At 38.9% G+C, this 20,869-nt stretch overlaps 1 protein-coding gene across 1 annotated transcript in view; it reads right to left on the reverse strand.

Annotated features, from left to right (window-relative positions):
• The window catches only part of ABCD2 (ATP-binding cassette, sub-family D (ALD), member 2), a gene marked incomplete at its 5' end in the record, with an annotated part of 42,998 nt that extends 22,134 nt beyond the window's left edge, over nucleotides 1-20,864 (reverse strand). Inside the window, 6 exons of the mRNA XM_009702103.1 lie at nucleotides 5,715-5,860; nucleotides 7,219-7,313; nucleotides 10,457-10,625; nucleotides 14,391-14,512; nucleotides 18,631-18,811; nucleotides 20,178-20,864. Of these exons, the coding sequence (XP_009700405.1) occupies nucleotides 5,715-5,860; nucleotides 7,219-7,313; nucleotides 10,457-10,625; nucleotides 14,391-14,512; nucleotides 18,631-18,811; nucleotides 20,178-20,864 (1,400 nt within the window). The remainder of the gene's footprint in view (nucleotides 1-5,714; nucleotides 5,861-7,218; nucleotides 7,314-10,456; nucleotides 10,626-14,390; nucleotides 14,513-18,630; nucleotides 18,812-20,177) is intronic.
• Nucleotides 20,865-20,869: the final 5 nt, after the last annotated feature.

Here is a 20,869-nt window from a genome sequence, read left to right on the forward strand (position 1 = left end):
TTCATGTTAACGCTATCTACCACAGACCTTTTTCTCATCTGTCAGATAAGCAGTGAATTATGGAAATAAACATATCTAAACAGAGCACCATGAACTTAATAAGTATGACAGATAGACACAGTGTGCAAGGAAGTAGATATCTATATAGCATGACATGAACTGATGGCAAAGTACTGAAGGAACAAGTCAATCTGGTGGTGTGCTATCAGCAAAATGCTGAAGGGCAGACAATTGCTAGTGCAGTATTGGCATGTGCTGTCAGATTAAAGTTTAACTCCAGCTGACACAACTAAAGGGATCATAGTTAAAGCCAGAGCACTATGAGCTGACAAGAAATTGGAATGTGCAAAATACAACATAGCATAGAGACATCTGAGACAATCTAAGTGAGATGAGGCAACAGAACTCACATAGGCATATTTGCACAGCATTTCATATGGGGTACTTCTCTAACAGACCACACGCTAACAAGAAAGTAGTCTAATACAGAAGAACCATATCTATACATACTACCTATGTACATACTTTCATATGTAATATAGGCTATCTGAAAGTGAACACAACAATTTTGCAAGATTAAGTTGTTTGGGTAATCAAGAATTGTCTTAGGAAACACCGGCATTTTAATGACAGTGGCCACTCCTAACTATCTCCCTGCTTAAGATAATATTTGAATCACACTATAATCTTAAAAGTTTCGTGTGCTTATAATATAAAAATGACCTTTATTTTATCACTTTATTATTTATATCACTTTGAACTGAAATACTCTTGCTTGGTTTCATCCACGTGACAAATATCCTTGGACTATCTGAGGCAAATCACATCAGACATCTGGATTATTCAAAAGAGCTAAGGAGAGGAAATATATTTTCGTAGCTGATGCAGTTTTGTTTAGTAGCAAGGATATTTTTAGAATACAGAAGGAAAAATACCAGGCAGGAAAAGGCTTGTAAAGGAACCCCAGATAAAATGCCAGAAATATAGCAGATGTATGCAAAACCGAACAGCTTAGGAGGGCCAGATAAACCTTTAAACTGTTATGTTCCATACTGTCCTAGCATTAATAAGAAGGCAGCAAGATAGATATATATAAATCTTAAATGATGAAGAACAAACAACATTTGATACTACTGCATCTTTGGTTGCCTCCATTTCAGCATCTGACAAACCTGGTGTTGAAGGAAAGAAATATTAGATATCTATTTGAACGAATAATAGAGAGAGAATATAGAATTGGACCATCACTGTGACCACTGAGAAAGTGGTCAGGGTTGGTCCTCTACTAGAATGGCACACAGAATTACAGAGACACTATGCATACTACTGGAGAAATACATCCCTATCGCAAAAATACCCAAAGTACAGTAGAAGCACTCCGGAGAGAAAAAAACAGTAACAACAGATGAGGAGAAAGAAGAATAGTGGATTAAGAATTACTCTGAGCTCTATGAATGCGGATCTGTGAATCAGTCCTCAAGAAAGACAGAGAAAATGCTGATGGACATTTTAGATATGTGCTGTGCTAGGAAGACTTGAGAGTCATGACAGAAGGTTATGGAACCAACAGAGACTGCATGAGACATTCCTCCATGCAAATAAGACAATAAGACACAGCCAGCAGAAAATTATTAATAATTTATATCAATAACTCAGTGGTGATTACAGCTTTACTGCAGCTTTACAGTGTAGAGAGATTGAGGAATACTCCTGTAGTGTCGTCAAGGTAACCCGCAAGTATGTATGTGTGCAATTCTGTTGGCATTTATATCAAACGAGGGAGAACCAAGGAAATGAGAGCTAACATGTGCAGAATGTGTGTTTCCTTACAACTGAAAAAGCTGCAACTTTTAGTTGGAGAGCAGTAAGAGCTGGAGTAAACGTAGAAGGAATTGTACGCCAGAGCTCACTAATTCCACAGAGGTGGAGTTTTCTCCCATGTTTAAGACCAACAGCATAGGAAGAGGGCACAGAAAATCAGGCTACTTTCAGATACACTGCTGATATACTATGAAATGATTGACTGCTGCTTTAATTCCCTAAGTGCTACATATATATCTTGCGGTCATATTTTTAGCATCGGTACTCATGCTACCCACTACATATTTTTGCTAATTATTTATTATTTAAAATGATGTTTCTGAACTCTGATTTGAATCATGATTCCTTACCAACTAGAGCACACATAAGCACTTATTTTTTCATTCATGCTACCTTCTTGACCAGCTAATTAGAAGAGGAATGCAAAAAGGTGGTTAACACAAATGAACTTTACTTTACAAAAGAGGGACAGAGAAGCAGAAGAAGGGGTAAGAGCCCACACTCTGCCAGTTACTGAAGCTCCAATGAGATGTGACAATTTGTTGAGCTGTGACCAGCTCCTAGCACTGATCCATCCTTGAAAACAAGCTGCTTCTGGCACCAATATGATGCTGGACTGCTCAAAGCCTCTTAAAGCCTCCTTCTCTTCTGCCCGCCCTCCTCTTTTACAGGCCTGTCACGGACAGCCGCAGAGCCACACTCGGAGAAATCCCTGGGGTTCTCTCTCCCTGCTCCCCAAAAGGGCAGTTTGTCCCATCAGCATCCACCAGAACTGTGACTGATTAGGGACAAATTCTGCATGGTCTGGCCTTATATAAAGCAAGAAAAAAAATCTCATAATGATTCACAGTAAAATCTAAAAAAAGCAGTATAATGATGCTAAGAAATCTAAAAACATAAAAAGACAGAGACTCTTAAGGCTCTGTTTTAAAGCCTACATACTGGTAAGTAAAACTAATAAAGCATTTGCAGTGCTAATGAAATTTGGAGTATACAATGAGATAATTCTCTTTTTAATAAATCATGCTTTTGTGTGTAGCTTTTGAACTCAGCAAAGACACATGATTTCCCATGCGTTTCTGCAATACTATGCTGGAACATTACAGACAGAGACAAAAAATTAATCTTGTCAGTGAGCTCCTATTTACTGTGAAGTATTTTGTTACTTAGTAGTCACTGTACTCTCCAACATTCACTGTGTGCAGATGAGGTTCCCACAATTGACTCAAGCAGGGCTTACGCAGAATTAAATTCAGCCACAGGCACGTAGGAGTAAGCTCTTACGAGGCTCAATGGTAACTGTGTCCACTTATGGAGAGCCATCTCTCATGTCCTTAGACCACAGACATTATGTGTACACTTAAACACAGTGATGTCATTCTAACTTGCTGCTCTGATGGACATCCACCAATTCAAGGGCTTTCTGCTATACCACAGTTTTCACCTACCCACCAAACGAAACAGTGCGGTAGGTTAAATCCAGGTGATACCATCCTACCACCTCCCAGATCCTCTCAGTCTGGAACATAAATTTTCCCTTAAGTGATGTTGAAATATATTTGTGATGAAATGTAGGCAGGGCACTATCTTTTCCAGTCCAAAGTTTTAGAATTATGTCTAAAAAAATAAACAAACAGAAGGTAATCCTGACCAAGCAGCAATTTGCACAGGGTTAATAAGCAAAATGATTGCACCAGCAGGACTTTCCAAAACAAGCTGCTTTAATTTCAGGACTTCGGAACAATTTACAAACCACTACAGAAATTCTAAACGTATTCTAGAGCCAGAGACAAAAAACCCCAACTGAATGTGTAATTTATTTAGGCCTGTTAACTGTTAAAACACTCAGAATTGGAATACAGGCAGAAAAAATGCCTGGCCCATGTAAGGCAATCCACACAAAAGCCCTAAGAATCCAGGAGATCCGTTGCAAATCTTGTCCAAAAATGTATAAACTTCAATTTAAAACTGAATCTCCTTCAAGTCATTCTTAGTGTCTCAGATATTCATCTACGATTCTGTAAGCCCAAAGAACAAATACATTGGGCTAAAAAAGGAACTCGGGATCCTCAGGGACATCCTAACAAAAAAATCTGATTGATTGCTGTCCTATATCAACCCTTTCAGCCACATTCACCCACAAATCCCTACAAGACTCAGTCTCACAGTCCCTTTCCAAATACAAGATGCTTATGAGTGTCAGGTCACACTCCCGAGCCTACAGAACCAATACTGACACAGCTGAACTGTCCTCCAAACTAGACTTCAAAATCTTCAGCCACAGTCAAGGTGTAGCACTTTTGCAGAAGAGCCCTCTGGGTCACTCACTGTTGCCCCATTTACCCAGATATCCCCTTGGGAAGGGAATACCTCTGTACTGCCCAAAAAAGTACAGAGCCACAGAGCCGAGCCATGGCAACATCACTTAGATGTCCCAAAGACATCATGGCAGCACCCTTTCTCCTGGGAGATGCTATTAGGATGGACTGCATATGAGTGATATCTTCAGGGAACACTGCAGAGAGGACATGTCAATGCCTACATGGCTTTGGTCACACAGGGCTGCAAAGATGCTGGTGGAACCTCAGTTTCTGACCAAAAGTTTTGAAATATTCCAAAGAAGAGGTCTGCTTGACAAACTCCACCAGCACTGCAAAGTTAGGGGAAACAGCTAACAAAGAACCATGTTTACGGAAATGAAAACCCAGCAGATATGATTCAATGCCCTCAACCAGCACCTTGGCAAATCTGCCTGAATACAATGTGAGTCTGTCTGTTTTCACAGAATAAAGGGGACATAAGTAAAGGGGAAGGGCTGTAGGCAAGCCAGCCTCAGATGTTGGTCTGAGAAGGGGTTGGGATCACACAGAGGACAGAAGTGGCTGAAACTCAAGATTTTCTGCAAGAAAAAAATTCAGAATAGCTTTTGATCTGCCTAAGAATAAAACTGATTTTAAGAATGTCACGCACAATGGGAATTCTGAAATATTGTACTGAAAAACATTTAATAAAGTATTTTGCTCCAAATTCCTGAATGAAACCCTTGGGTGGCTCAGAAAAATGACAATGGCTAGCAATAAATTATACATCTATTTGAAAAAATTATAGATAAATGTCCTTTGTTACCTTCAGCTGCAGCAAGGAAAATCTAATCATCAGTTAATATTTTCTATTCAGCTTAATAGCTTGTACTTTTTAAACAAGACTACAAACTGTACCATGAATACTTCCTTTGCCCATGGGAAGAAATGAACTACAGAAAGCAATCAAAGATTCTCAGTGTTTGACTTTGCTTTTGCAAAACAACCTAGTTAGAAGTCTCTAAGGAGATATTCTAGAATCAATTGCATTAAATTACGTTCTGAGAGACCAACAGTAAGTCAGAATATAAACAAAGCACAAAAAAGCCATGTTTCCCTTAGTAAAATGAGCATGTATTATCAAAAAGGCAATTTGCAGTTAATACTGGATTGGATTCTGGTCTTATAGTGTAAAAGTTGAAGATTTGAGAATTATTTTGAACAATTCAACATTTAGGAACCAAACCAGTCTCACTTGTTTTGATCTTTGGTTTTAAAGAGAAATCAGAATTAAGATCTATTAGGTCTACTTCAGATTTCTTTCAGATTCTAGTCTGTTCCCATGACCCCAATCATCCAGGACTTTAGCGATTAGAGGAACATAGGTCCATCACGAGTGTATGCGAGTCCTTTCCAATGACTGAATATTTGCACCACTAACAAGAAGGGATCTTTTTTTTAGCACTCTCCACACAGTTGAGGTTGTGCTTACCACCTTTTAACTTGGCTGTACACATCACAGATTGGAAATGAAAGAAGCAGGGCCAAAATTCATGTAACAAGAAAAAAGGTAACACCTTGAGCAAAACATACCTTTGTGGTATATAAAACATGTGCTGCGGAGGGGGTTTGTAGAGAACTCCTTCATACACAGGCCACAGGCCACTTAAAATTCTGAAGAGTGAGCTCTTTCCACAGCCGTTGGGTCCAGTGATTAAAAGATTCATCCCCTCCTGGACCTACAATAGCAATGAAAATGCAAAGATGTTACTATGCAGTATATGTAGCACAAGACAGTCTAAGACCCATAGAGGGAGTCACATGAGCATTTACATCAAATTATCAACCCATTTCATTAATTACCTGCACATATTTATGTAAGTATTCTGGAAACAGGGGTATTAGGTATAATATGTGGGTTGCAATAATGAAAATAATTTCTATAATGTCTGAGTATTTCTATAAACTACACTGATGATGTGACAATGTCAATAGACCACAGTCAGAATCAATTATTCTAATGCAGATTAGGTCCAAAGGTGTTAATGGCGTACAGAGCAGTGCTATGCCCATCAGTGCTAGTAATTTAAGCTACAGGAGCCTGATCAAATTTGGAAAATTTACTTTACATTGCCTTTTCCCGCTTAATTACCAGTGTTATTTTGGCTGTGATACACTTGTTTCTACTCACTGAAATATTACCCTGTGTATATATGAATGTATATTTTTGCATAATCACAATGTCATTGTCTATGCTTTACATAAATATATTGACTGTTATATTTTCTGTTGCTTTTGTCTCTTGAGCCAAATGAATAAATATAAGTGTCTTCTTGACAATGAAGTTGTAATTTTACAAATTCCTACACTGAAGCCATTGCAAGTTTTGCCATAGCTAGGACCCTGACCTCCTAGTTGCTGATTCCTATACCAACAGAGATGGCAAGAAGAATACTCTGCTTTAGCTAAATTAAAAGAACTGCTGGAATTGTTCGTGTTAGTGTTCTGATAACTTCAACTCTTTTTAAAAATAATAACATTTGCACTGGAACATAAGATCAGGACATATATCGGACTAATTCAGTAAAGGCCACCTATTAAAATTGTAAGCAGGTACCGAGTGGTATGTGGAATAGCTTTTTAAAAACAATACAAGTTTTTACTGAATAAAGACTTCCTGGTTGGGCTTGTGAACTATGCTGTCGACTATTAGTTAGTACTGCTCTTTGTGGTGATCAAGCAAAACTACAGACTCAATTTTTTCACTGCTGCTGTGAACTCAGACTTTCAAGGGAGCCAATGTGAGTAAAGCATCCCAATTTCATTGAAATTAAGTAGATGGATGCAGACTCCGATACCCCTTTGAAAATCTCAGATCAGTTTTCCATCTGGCAACAGCACCAGAAATCATCTCTTCTGTTTCTTTGAGCAGGATAAACTATATATGTCTGCCTCTATTGAGCTACTATGCCTACCTTTCTGGACTTCCCCTTCTATCCATATGCTCCTCCAAGTACTTAACATAAGGTACATGAATTCTGTGCTGTTTATGTTAATGTGATGGCAACAATCAGAAGATTCTTGCATATCATCTTACTTTGAAGTTTAGTCTGGAAACCACCACATCGCCATTCGGAGTAATAATAGGAACATTTTCACAAATAATTCCATGATCAACATCAATAACTTTCCCTAGTAAGAAAAAAAAAAGAAAATAATAATTAGAGTTTGTGAAATCTTCAGTTAAGCAACGACATGTGACAGTCCGTGTGCATGACTGAGAAGTATGAATTGGTGAGTTTCAAACAACTCTTTCATGTGCTCCAGGTTTCCTTAGTGGAAAATCTGAATAACAAACTACTACTACTTTTTAGCTACTTACAAAGACACTGTCAGCAGTAGCCAAGAATTTGCAATGAATCCTAAATTTCACCATAAATATAAAGCACAGTATGCATCATAAATACATAATGCACTACAAAGACATGTTTATTCACATTCTAAGTGTATTTACTGTATTTTGTTTTAAATAGGTGGTCAATATCAACCAGTAAAAAAGTTCAAGGACAGCCTTAGCCACAGGCAGACCAGTTTACCTTCTCTTGAGGATCTAACTAGAAAATGGAATCTACTTTCACTACCAGCTCTGAAACTCAGAACCCAGTTCAGTGTCCTCCAGCAATGAGAGTATGGAGAAAACATTTAGTGGCTTGCTTCCATCTCTTTTTGAAGCCACAGACACTGAAAATGTGACTTGTAAGTATTTGAGGAAACCCATATAACATTTCACTTCAGTAGCTACACTTACTATTTGGATTTCTGGCAAATTTAAATATACAATCTCAATCGGACATCTGGATACCCTGTAACACAAGGACTTTGAAATAAATTCTTCTGGAAACAGTGAAAAAATGAAACCAACTGTAACTTCTCAGTTGCCCCTTAATGGGCTTCTCTAACAGAAGCCAAACAGCTGGGCTCCTAGAGAAATATCAGAAATTACCTTTACAGACAATATGTAAAGGAAAGAGATTTCTCTTTGTATTAGAAGGCTGCTTATTTTACAACTTAGACTAATGTGAATACAGAAAAATGGAACTAAGGAAAAGTTGAGTTTATTACAAAAGGATCTGGTAGCATTTCCTTCAGTTAAAGTTACTTTTACATTTTCCATTAAGAGGTTCTTTGTTCAATTGCTTCCAACTTTGCCAAATCGTAACAACCTGGGCAAAAATTTCTGTGCCATGTATCAGCCCAAGCATTCTTTTTTTCCTAAAATAAGTTTTATTCAAAACAGTTCTGTGGTGTCCAACATGAGATTATAGAAAACAAAAGTGTTTTGCTGTTAAAAAAAATTACTTGGATACAGTGGAGAAATTCTAATTGAAATAAATCTAAGATAAAAAATAGTAAGCTAAATAAATATTAAGTACACTTAATTCTCATTTCCTAGCTTCACAGTGTTTGATTGCAACTTTAGCATGCTTTTAAAGCATATTTATGTGTAATCATAAATACAATTTGACAGTATTTGTACAAGATGTACAAAATTCTATTTCAACTTTAAAATTCTGAATTATTAGATACACTATGTACAAGGCAATATTATCATCTGTTAAAAATATTCTAATAGTTTTCATATTTGCACAATGCTGTTATTGACAACAGTAAATGCAAGGCACAAAACACACATCCCTTAGTTACATAAACTTATACTAGATGATTCAAAAGGAAATAAGTAGTATATGTTCAAAGAGCCTTCGGGAAAGCTGAATATTAAAATTTTCCTTTTCTAACAACGCAGACACATATACGTATGCGAGCATGTGTACTTTTATCCACATACAAATCCACTCTGCAAGGATTTCTGAAGTATCAAGACCAAAAGAAAGAAGGAAAAACAGTATTACAATGGGACTTGTCATAAAAAGTTTGGAGCCTGTGGCCTAGATTCACCTGGCCTAAATTCTACTTAAGTCCTTGTGCCCAATGCTTGGTCTTGGCTTGCTGCCCCTGAGAGCCTACAACCACTCAGGAGCAAACACTAGTCACCACGACTTAGGAGGAATTCAGGCTGGATGAAATGTGTGACTGTGGTGGAATCAAATCTTGGGAAAAGTTGCAGAGAAAAAAGGAGTGGGATCTAAGTATACCAGAACAAAAGGGAATGTGAACAGCAGGCTTGCATATTTGAACTGTATTTGGTTTTGATTTTAAAACAGAGTTATCTAAAAAGAGCCCCCAAATTACTTTATTGTTCCAGGAACTACAAACCTTTTCTCTTGGACTTGACAAAATGTAACAGTTATAAAATGTCCTTTCTTTTAATGTCCGCCAAATATTACCAAGATGCAAAAGATAAAGACATCAGCTGTTTCCACAGCTATTTACCATGCTGCATAAGATTGTTAGTTATGAAGAACCTTGCCAGAGGACCTTTGAGCAATTTGTGCTGAAGGGTAGCACTGTTGAAATTGTTGAAAGAAGTTATTTCATAAAGAGCACTTTGGTGCCTTCAACTCTACTGAGTTTTCGGAAGCCAAAGGGAGGGAACGAGGCTTTTCAACACCACAGAGGGGAGAAGCAGAAGGGGTCTGTTGGGAAAATTGGGAAAAGCCCACTGCAAAAGCTGCCTTTAAGTACCTGAGAGAGAAGATGGATGCAAGAGGAAGAGAGAAGTGGCACATAATGGAGCACGATCAGAAATGGATGTACACAAGAAATGCTTTGGGGAGGGTGGAGACAGAAAGATAGTGGCACCAGAAAGATACAGGATAGGGACAGGAGGAAAAAGGTATATATTGATCCGATCATTTGGCAGGTGAGGGGAAGGGTAAAGTTGTCAGTCCATTTTCAGTTGAAAATTCCCACTAAATTATGAAAAAATGAGCACAGAGTGATTTTCAGTCACTGAAAACAAAGTACCATTTTCATCAAAAACTACTGGACCAATCTGTCTTTCCCTCTTACCCCAAACAAAAGAATGTGGTGTTTGAAGACAAAAATGTTACAGTCTCAGTTTTCTGAAAAAAATTGTCTGAGGAAAGTAGGCATTATCCGTGTAAGAATAATAATACCACCAATAACAGTATAGTTGAAATGCTTTTTTCACTGAAAGGTTTTACAGAAAACATTTGAGCAATTTTGTGTATTAGAAAAGCACCGCATAGGCACAGAGTTACAAACTGCAGGAAGTTAAAATGGAAGGTAATATGGTCTCTGAGGTATTAAGGCTGAAAGGCTGATTTGTTGTAGAAACAAAACCTCTGTTCTCCTCCTGTCCCACTGCACCAGCCCCACACACAGGGAAATACATACAAATACAAATTAAATACCTTTGATTTCTAAGGGCCCATCGATGTGTAATTCGGCTTTATCTTCATTCTTGCTGTTGTTTTCAGACCCTTGAATAACAGCAGTTCTTTTGTAGATGCCTCTCTTCACCTCATCAAAGACTGAAAACATGTTATAGACGCGGGCAGTGTAGCCTGCTAGCTCAGTAACCTGAGAAACAACAAATGCCTCATTTCAGTTATACTTCACAAATTCTATAAATGAAATGTTTGTCCAAAGATTCATGACAAACATTCCCAGTTATTCCGAGTCAGTGCTTCTCAACTGCTATTCTGGAAGGATCAATGATGCGTCTTTCAACACTTATCACAGAATCACAGAATGGTCGGGATTGGAAGGGACCTCGGGAGATCACCTAGTCCAACCCCCCTGCCAAAGCAGGATCACCTACAGCAAGTTGCACAGGAACACATCCAGGCGGGTTTTGAATATCTCTAGAGAAGGAGACTCCACAACCTCTCTGGGCAGCCTGTGCCAGTGCTCTGCCACCCTCAAAGTACAGAAGTTCTTCCTCATGTTCAGATGGAACTTTCTGACTTTCAGTTTGTGCCCATTGCCCCTTAACCTGTCGCTGGGCACCGCTCAGATAGTCTGGCCCCATCCTCTCGACACTCACCCTTAAGGTATTTATAAGCATTGGTGAGATCCCCTCTCAGTCTTCTCTTCTCCAGGCTGAACAGACACAGTTCCCTCAGCCTTTCCTCACAAGGGAGATGCTCCAATCCCTTCATCACCTTCATTGCCCTCCACTGGACTCTCTCCAGTAGTTTCTTGTCTTTCTTGAACTGGGGAGTCCAGAACTGGACACAGCACTCCAGATGTGGCCTCACCAGGGCAGAGCAGAGGGGGAGGATAACCTCCTTTGACTTGTTGACTACATTCCTCCTGATTTACCCCAAGATACCATTGGCCTTCTTGGGGCACATTGCTGGCTCTTGGTCAAGTTATCATCCACCAGGACTCCCAGGTCCTTCTCCGCCAAACTGCTCTCCAGCAGGTCAATTCCCAGCCTGTACTCGTGGATGGGGTGATTCCTCCATAAGTGCAGGACCCTACACTATCAATTTTCATTCTTGAGATTCTGCGCTAACCCATATGCCACCCACAGCTCCTACCAGCTAGCAGACAGAGACAGTTATCAGCGTATCTGAAAACAGAGAGCCTACCATACAAGAGAAAAACAGTATCTCTGCATTTGCCAGCAAAATAAAGGTCCACAGAAGTGAAAAAAATGGGTACCTATAATTATTTATGTTTACTTCCCTGTATTCCCAAAACCTCCTGTGGGAAAAGTGTGCTTTTCTGTGTAAAACAGGCAGCACCAGGGTACCCTAATCTAAACTACAGTACAAAAAAAGAAATGACAGTTCTGTCAACTGCATGCTAGAGTACCAGAGCTAAATCTGAGACCCTGGATTAGAATTGGGCATTTTTAAGATGGTGAGGTCTCTTAAAAGGCTTTCTCCTTTTTGGGGGGGCGTTTGTCACAATTACCACCTGGTGAAGATAGAAACAACGGATCTCTGGACCTGATAACTTCCTATTCATGGGCAGCAACAGCACCAAAAGCTCCCAAAGAACTGCCTCCATCTGCTGGCAGCAAAGAATTAAACCCAGGCATCTTATTATAAATGTATTATTAGATGGTTTTAAAAGGACGAATTTTTATACTAAATGCAGAAAGCAAGACAAGAATAGCAAGAAAATGAGTTCAAGATTATAAAATCATTAGCTTGCTGTGGTTAAACACATACATCCCATGACTGAGTCCACCTGCTATGGTGTACATAAATCCATCACAAAATCCTCTATAAATTTCACTATTTGTGCCAGATTCAGAAGTCACTGCTACATGGCCATCACTCCACTGGAGGTTAACAAGTATACAACGTGTCAAAAAACTCAGTTTAAAAAGAGCAATCACTCAATGTTTCAACTCCACCAGCTGTACACTGTTTTGCACTATTGGTAATTGCATTAACAGCTGTGAAAAGTATTGGGCTAACACCACTGGAGGCAGTAGGTAGCACACAGGAGCTCTAACATCACTCTCAATACTGGAGTCTTTCTAGCAATTTCAGTGTGAGCTTGTGCCAGGACTGACTGCTCCACTCAGCGTCGGCAGCAGCATTTGATGGAGAGAATCCTGTATATGATGAACAAAACTTGTATTAACGGTACCCCAGAAGAAACATAACTTGTAGAAAATTTCTAAACCATGACCCTACAAACTTGCTTTGTCAAAACACTAAATACTACCGCCTAAACTATTGACCTGCAAAGAAATGTTGAGCCCACCTCATCTGCATGCTGAATTACATTGACAGGAAGGAGGCTGCTTCGGTGGATCAGGTGGGCAAGAACTGGAACTTCACTATCACTTGAAGTGGACTGAAGTACACTGTCCTTTGAAAACTGCCTGAATCACGAAATGGGAATGACAATGTGCTTAAAGTACCACAGTGTCTCTTGAAGAGAAGTATAAACATAAAGTTAAGATGGAAATTCATAGAACTGGTCTTTGATCTCATGCTGCCTGGACTAAAATCTCACCATGTTATAAACAAAGTGAGTTTGTTCAGTTGTTCCTATTACTTTGTGGGTATTTTTGTTTCCAAAAAATAAAACCACTATGTTTGTAAGTCCCCACGTATATTGTATAAATGACTTAAATGTTGAAAATAAAATAGAAATTACACCACTGTATAACTAGTTATCTGGCAGTATCTTTAGAGCAGAGGCCAAGCAGGGGAACAGCTAAAGGAGCATAGGTCAAAATCACAGTCCATTAGAACTCCTTCTGAAAAAAACACAGGCTCTTGCTTTGTCAGAGTCCATATCTGAGGGTGCCAAACTACCCCTCCTCCTCCAGCTTACAAAGCTGTAGCTATTATGGCTTGATTCCAAGTAACGGAATCCATAGTCTTTGATTAGCTGCCTAGCTAATGCGTGCCTCCTTGCACTACACTGAGAAAAGGGACTCCCACCAAAGGGACGAGCAAAAACCAGTTAACATATGCAGTACCAACATTCAGAAGGAAATTTTGAGGAGAATAATAGCACTGCCTCACTGTTCTTTTGCTTAACAGCTGGCACCTAGAGAAACCCCCAAGACAGACCACAGATGAAAGCCAAACTTTACTGGAATTTGGGTAAGGACCTGAAAAAACATCTCTGATCTTCCAGATGAACATTCCATACTTCTAGATTATTTGTTCTTCTAAGCTGGATTTTTTTCCAGCTAAAATTTCTCTACTTTGCAAAATAACTTATAATTTAACAGGTTCACTAGACACTGAAAAGAACTCTACGGTTCAGGTGGCCGGGAAATAAATATTCAATTCTCTTTGGGTTTCATACAAAACATGACTGGAAGAGGTTGCCCAGAGAGGTGGTAGCTGCCCCACCCCTGGAAACATTCAAGGTCAGGTTGGACAGGGCTCTGAGCAACCTGATTGAGTTGAAGATGTCCCTACTTATTGCAGAGGGCGTTAGACTAGATGACCTTTAAAGGTCCCTTCCAACCCAAACTGTTCTATGATTCTATGAAACTTCGAATAGAAGAGTCCTGATACATTGGAGGCAGACGGCCTGAATTCAGATCTGTGCTCCAAACAAGAGGACGAACTTGAACCTTTAGCACTCACATTCCAGGAACTTCTATTGCTCTCTGATGGCACCTGACAGGTATCAAAAATGACATTTACATGTTGCACCATACTGGCAGCTGTGCACTTTAGACTCTTTGTGGACTTAACTCTAAAGATCAAACTATCGGTTCAAAGATCTCCATGGATTTAGTTGCAATAGAATGTGCCATTAAAAACTGCACCTTTTTTTTCACATTTTATATTAAATGTAAATTCTATTTTACTTTTTTTAATCTTCTGTTTCATGTAGACAGATGCACAGTACCTCTTTGTACGAAGACATAATCCTTTCAATAGCATCTGCTCCAGAGATCAGCAAGTTTCGTGATGTCGTAAAAGCTTCTGTTCTTTCACTAACCATTGCTTGTTTCTGGCCATCCTCCAATTCTAAAAGTGAAAAAAAGTTTTCTGTTAAAATATTCTTCTGAAACTTATCTTTATAAATTAAATTATGATTAGAATGTCAGCCATTATGAAGTAGCTAAAGTTAACTCTATGAAGACATCTGTCAAAAAGAACTGGTGAATGTAACTAGCAAAGATAGCTTGGTAACAAAGAATAAGTGGGAGTATATGGAATTCATCCTCTTATGCAAAACATCCTATTCTTTTATACTATTTGTCTACCTAGGAAATTTTCCTTTTAATATATCATTATTCATCTAAATTTTTCAAAGTATGAAATAAATGAATTGTAAACAATGATCTGAAACAGATTTTTAACATTTTCACTACTTTTGCAATTATTCGTTTTCATATCCTGATTTCATGTAAAAGGAAACATTCATCTTGATGGAAATTTGGCAACATGATTATATATAAGAAAGCAATAAGCTCTTTTATTATCAAAGGCATGGTTTAAGTAGGATACCTCTCACAAGACAGCAAGCAAGGAGAAAACAGCAGCAGAAATTATAGATGATAAGTGAGAAATAAATACGTTTACATTTAACATATCTTGCTATCATGTGACCTACAGATTTATACAGCATAGTCAACTTGCAAGGTTTGCTTCTCGAAGGAATCAAGATTTTAAAAGAAGTGGCTGAATATTTTAAGACTGAATGTTGTTTCAGTGTTAATACTTGCATCTACAATAAAGAAGACAACAATGTATAGTAAACCACTCTTAAAGATTTTTCACGTACAAGATTTAGAATGAAACGTCTCAAGGGTTTTCTGCATCACAAAACTTTATAAATATATCTTTATATATTGCTTAAGTCTGTTGCAGAATGGGGTCTGGATATGTTTTTGTTCTTAAGCTTGTAAAGTTTTTTTAAAGTTTCTTTTTTAAGTTAAGCTGTTGCTAAGCCTCAGGCTAGGTGGGGTAATAGTTGGATCCAGTGTGGCAACTCCTGTATTAGCAATTGTTATTAACATCTTCTGTGATGTTTGCACAGTGCTGATGGTCAAGAAAATGTAGAAGGAATTCCCTGTAGGTGTAATGTGACTGTAAATTTTATGGGCTAAGTCAAGCAATGCAAGAGTATAGCGCACAATATTCTTTTACTTGGTGAGTAACTGTCTCACCTCCCTGACAAGATCAGATTGTAGAAATCTGGTGTCTAGAAATCTACATGCAGTACCAAAGCCAGATTTATCTTTCTATCTTTATTAGTTAAATCTAAATGTTACTTTGTTTTCGTTTACACATCCATAAAGGCATCCCTACATAATTTACATCTGAATCACTGAAACACACTATGGATAGTTAAGGAAAAACTTTTTAAAAATTCTTACATCATAATTTTGCATATATATATATATACACACACACACACACCATTTACATGTTACTCTTTCTGGCCTCAGAAGTTTTTTATAACAATTATAATTAACTGAGATACATGTTCAAATTTTTTAGGTTAAATTATACAACATCAGTATACTCTCAACTAGTTGTATGTAATCTAGCCACCTGAGACACAATGAGAAGCATGCTTTTTTTAAAAAAAGACATAAAACCTCTTGCAAAGGGAGAGATTACAAACTGTTGCTCATGTAGTTCTCACTTAATTTAAAAAGTCATTTCCACTCCAAGAATAACAAATTTAGGGGACAGGGAGAATTCAGTTAATTTGTTAGTAAAAACTGAATTGAAATTTGTTTCTTACTTCTCAGAGAACCAATTTTTGCTGATCTTGTTGGGACTATAGCTTATGCAGCCCATGCTATGTAGAACCATCATAATTAAATCATTTAGGAATCAGGTATGATTTAACTACATTAACGCAGAAGTTACTGACGGCTGCTTCCAGCACCCAGGCTAGCTCATCTAGCAAGAGTTTAGAGATCTCTACAAACCACTGCATCAGTCATTTTAGGGTTATTTGAAAAACTAAAATTATACAGAATTTATGAACATTTCACTGTTCCAAAACACAAGCTCTTATATTACATGCCTAACCCACTGAGATTACTCTCCTTGAACTTTTCGTCCAAAACATTTTTCATATGGCTGGCCTCCTGTGTTTGAAGAAGTGGTGCATTGTACCAGGGCAGACAGACTGTCTGTGTTTCATACAGAATCTAACATTTCCCTTCTCATCTTCATTTCTGTAATTGATAGTCATACTTGTTTTATAAACAAAGATAAGTGTTTACCCTGCCTAGAGAAATCAAAATCTTGCTTCCAAAAGTAGTTACTTTCCACAAACTGATGAAAGACACAACATTTGGAACACCAATGGTTTAATACAAAAAACATTGAGAAATGTTATCAAATGGGAATTGGCTTTGCCAGTTAATTTCTTCCCTGAAATACGTAACTGAATTAGCAAATTTCAGTCAGAAGTATCACCATCAGAGAAGATCCTTCTTCTTTTTATTGCAGGATTTTTTTGTTATCCCCCGCCCCCAAAGAAGCACACAAAATCTACTGCTTTACATCTTTAGTCTCAGGTCTGGTCATGGTACCTCTTTTGTGCATATCCCTGGTTCTAGTGATTTATCCTGAAGTAATAAACCCACTTTCTCTTCCTTCAGATATGAAAAAACTTGCATCTGATCTGCTGAGGCACAAAGCACTGTTTTCCCAAGCAGGTCAATGGTAAGTTCAGGTCTGCTTGATTCTCTGAATACGTGTTATTCTTTGAACTGGTCTTGACAGTGTTGACTTGTCAGTATTACGTTTGTGATCCATCATTATATACACCTCAGGTCTCCATAGTAAGGCCTGTGCTTTAACAGTTTAGGTTGCTGGTGGCAAATATTCTTCTGCTTTACAACATGAGACATTGCTGCGTCTTTCTTTTCTCCCACATTTGAAAAGTATTTATCAAAAGAATACTCATGAGTAACAGGAATGTTATTTAGTTTACCATGAATACAAGTCTGTTTTTTTCATTCATGCTGTAATACCAAGGAGATATTTACAATGGGTGGTTAAACGACCTTTTTCTGGACTGTACTCATTTCCATCTTAGCAAAAAGACTCTTATCACACTTTCTGTTGTGCTGATAACCTTCATGGTGAGGTGAAATGGCTTTGTACAAACTCTTCTGTTTGGAATAGGACCTCCTGATATTTTTGAAGCTGTTGTCATGTGATGGGCAGCAGCTCAGACAGCCGAACACCCAGCCATGTACCAACACAATGGCAACTAAGCTAAACCATCGGGGGGGTTGCACAAAGTCATCCTACAGGTCGAGCCAAGCTTGTCCAGTTGGACAGCCCTGATTTGGAATATAACTACCAAGACCTGCACAGAAAAGAATTCACTCATTCCTGATTAAATGTACCCAGCTGAGAACTGATCCTTCTGCAGACATTGTAGGATCTATGTTTAAAGAATCCTATGGAATTTGTAATATATTCTATGGTTCTAATTGCACATAAGGAAGTCTGTTGAGGCAAACTTCCCCACTTGTCTTTCACTACCCTTCCTTAACTACCTTTCTTTCTGCTCTATTTTTTAATTTTTTTTAAAATAGCATCTGCAATAACAACACTACTTGAGTCTCATTTCACTTCCTGGAAAGTTGTGATAAGATGTCAAAAATTATACCATTCAAGCCTGGAATCTGAATTTCACCTTCTCTTCTCCTAGGGAGTCAGGGAAAAACAAAGGTTCCTAACAGGTCAACACATAAGAGAATAATTACCCATAATTACACTGTGGTTTATGGTAGGAGGAGATAAGTAGTCTAGGGAAGTTAATAGTACTATTTTGTAAAGTAGCAGGAGATGCGGCAAAAGTCAGCCTGCCATCCCCACGGTGGCTTGTGAAAAAGGACTGCAATTATCATTATGATCTCATGCAACACGAGCATCCTCCAAGTCCTGAAATCATGGTGTTTATCAGGCTTATGTTCAAAGTTGGATCTTGTATGTTGTTCTTTCCTCAGCTGACTTGCTATGCTTGAAAGTTATGCACAAGACACAGACACTGTAAGAAAGTCTGTGAATAATAAATAAATATGAATGGCATTGAGGGGAAGTACAGCCTTTTGAGAACATAACTTCAAAGAAACATTTAGAAATAAAGTAAAAAATCATATTACCGCCATCTGCAAATCCCGTTGCGGTGATGATGGGCACAGCGACCATAATCATACCACAGCTACTCCAGACATACTTCATCAGGAACTGCTCTATCATGATGTACCATAAACGTTTGGACAAAATGAGATTCATTTGATCTGCCAAAGCCTTGTAGCTTTTTTGCAGTTGTTTCATTTCTACCTACAGTTAAAAAATAAAACATTTATACCATGCAACAAAGGTGTACGTGCCATACAAGATATGTTCACATGTGTGCATGAAATAATCGGGTACCCAGAGCTGTGATTTCTGAGTCACATCTGCTACACGGTACTTTATTTTCACAGTGCTGCAGTCTCACAGCAGAAGTGCACAGCTTTATGGAAGTCAGTGGACCTGGTTCTTATTTACACCATCATCCCTTGATAGCACATTGGCAGGTTTTCAGCTCTTTTAAGACCTCTGATATATACAAGAACAACATAGGACATACGAGGCAGGCACAACAGCTGATTCTAACAACCAAAACAAGATTGACTCCACATCCTTCTAATAAAGCTGCAGCTGTAGTGTTTCACTGCAAATGAAACTCCTCATATTGGAAAGCATTTGGGGACCAATTATGTCCGATGACTTAAAGTTTCAGAAATGCAATGCTGCTTGTATTTGCAAGCAGTCTGGAGGAAGACAGAACTATCCCAAGAGGTTTAACAAGTCAAAGACAGTTGCAAGTCAATACGATACGATGCATTCAGTTTAAGCCAGTATATGTGGGAGTTGAAAAATTGTTTAATTTAGCTGCACTTAAAACATTATCATAGGCAGCTTTTGAGAATGATTGCTTCTACCAAAATAAACCATTTACATTATATAACCATTGCTGGGACTGAAAAAGTAATACTTCAGGTTGATTTCCAGCCTTCATTTTCACCTTACATGAAACAACTTTCTTTTCCAAATCATGTTTGAAAGGTCTTACAGTAAAAATTCACTTCTAATAAAAATATGAAGAGTTGCTTAATAAGATGGCTTTAAAACAAGCCATTAGTTTATGTAACTCTGACTGCTGAAATACTGTACTTAAGCTATTTTAAGACTCTGATGACTACATCTTTGCTTAGCTATGTAAAAGAGTGTCAAAGGTTGTAGTGCTCTCTGTGCTATCGCAGAACTATCCCCTAGACTTTCTGGTGTGCCTCGGTTGCTATTTCTGCAGCATTAAATCTGGTAGCTCATAGACATCGGTGAAAAAAAAAAAAAAAGCCTGGAAAAGTTAAGTGGAATGGACTGGGTGGGGGAAAAACAATAACGGCAATTAGCTTTCTAGAAAAGCATAGGATCCAGCTGCAAAACAGGAACATTGTCAGAGCACAGGGGAACTACGGTCCACTCCCCCCAGATACCGCCTCTGAGGCGGCATTTTCCTAAGAAACGGGAAGTGCTAGCTGTAAACAGGTTTAAATGTCAGAGGGACCCAAAGAGCTCAGGGAGGGCAGCAGAGGAAGCACAAGTTGGCTTTGGCACTGCAGGAGAGAGTCCAACATCCTCCTATTTCTCTCCGCCTTACCTTATGCCCTCGGTAAAAGGCGATCTCTTCCACATTGGCAATGATGCGTGAATGCATGAAGCGCAGATAGCCCTTCTTGTGAGCCTCCTCAGCCACCAGCTTGCCAAACTTGGGCGAGCAGGCTTTGAGAACGCGGGCCGTAGCGTAGACGACAAGCCCAGCCAGGACCGTGGGCCCGATGGGGTTAGCCCCTCGGGACCGTGCTGTGCGGATGAGGGTGTAGGAGGTGAGCACGACATCTAGGATGGGCTTGGTGAGGTTGGAGTAGAGATGCGCCACAGACTGTGAGAACATCATGATGTCCTCGGTGAGGGACTGGTCAGGGTTAGCCAGCCGGCCGTCCATGCTGATCACTCTGTAGTAAGTCTGGTTGGCAAAGTAGGTCTCGTAGGCGTGATCCACCAGGCGCGTGCGGAAGGCGAGGGCCAGCTTGCACTCCAGGTACCGTATGGTGCTGTTCACAAAAGTGGCTGGGATCGCAATCATCAGCCATTTGATTAGTTTGAAGACAAAGCTCCTGGGCTTTTTTTCCACGATGCTTTTCACGATCTTCCCATCGAGGGCGGCCACATAGATGGAGAGGAAGGTCCTAGAAACCAGAGCGACCGAGTGAAGGCAAAGCAAGCCCAGCTCGGCGCTCACCAGCTTTGGGAAGAACAGCTTGCGAAGTTCCAGCAGCTGCTTGAAAAATT

This window comes from Cariama cristata, unplaced genomic scaffold, assembly GCF_000690535.1.
Source record: "Cariama cristata isolate BGI_N322 unplaced genomic scaffold, ASM69053v1 scaffold17456, whole genome shotgun sequence".
In the NCBI taxonomy this organism is placed as follows: domain Eukaryota; kingdom Metazoa; phylum Chordata; class Aves; order Cariamiformes; family Cariamidae; genus Cariama; species Cariama cristata.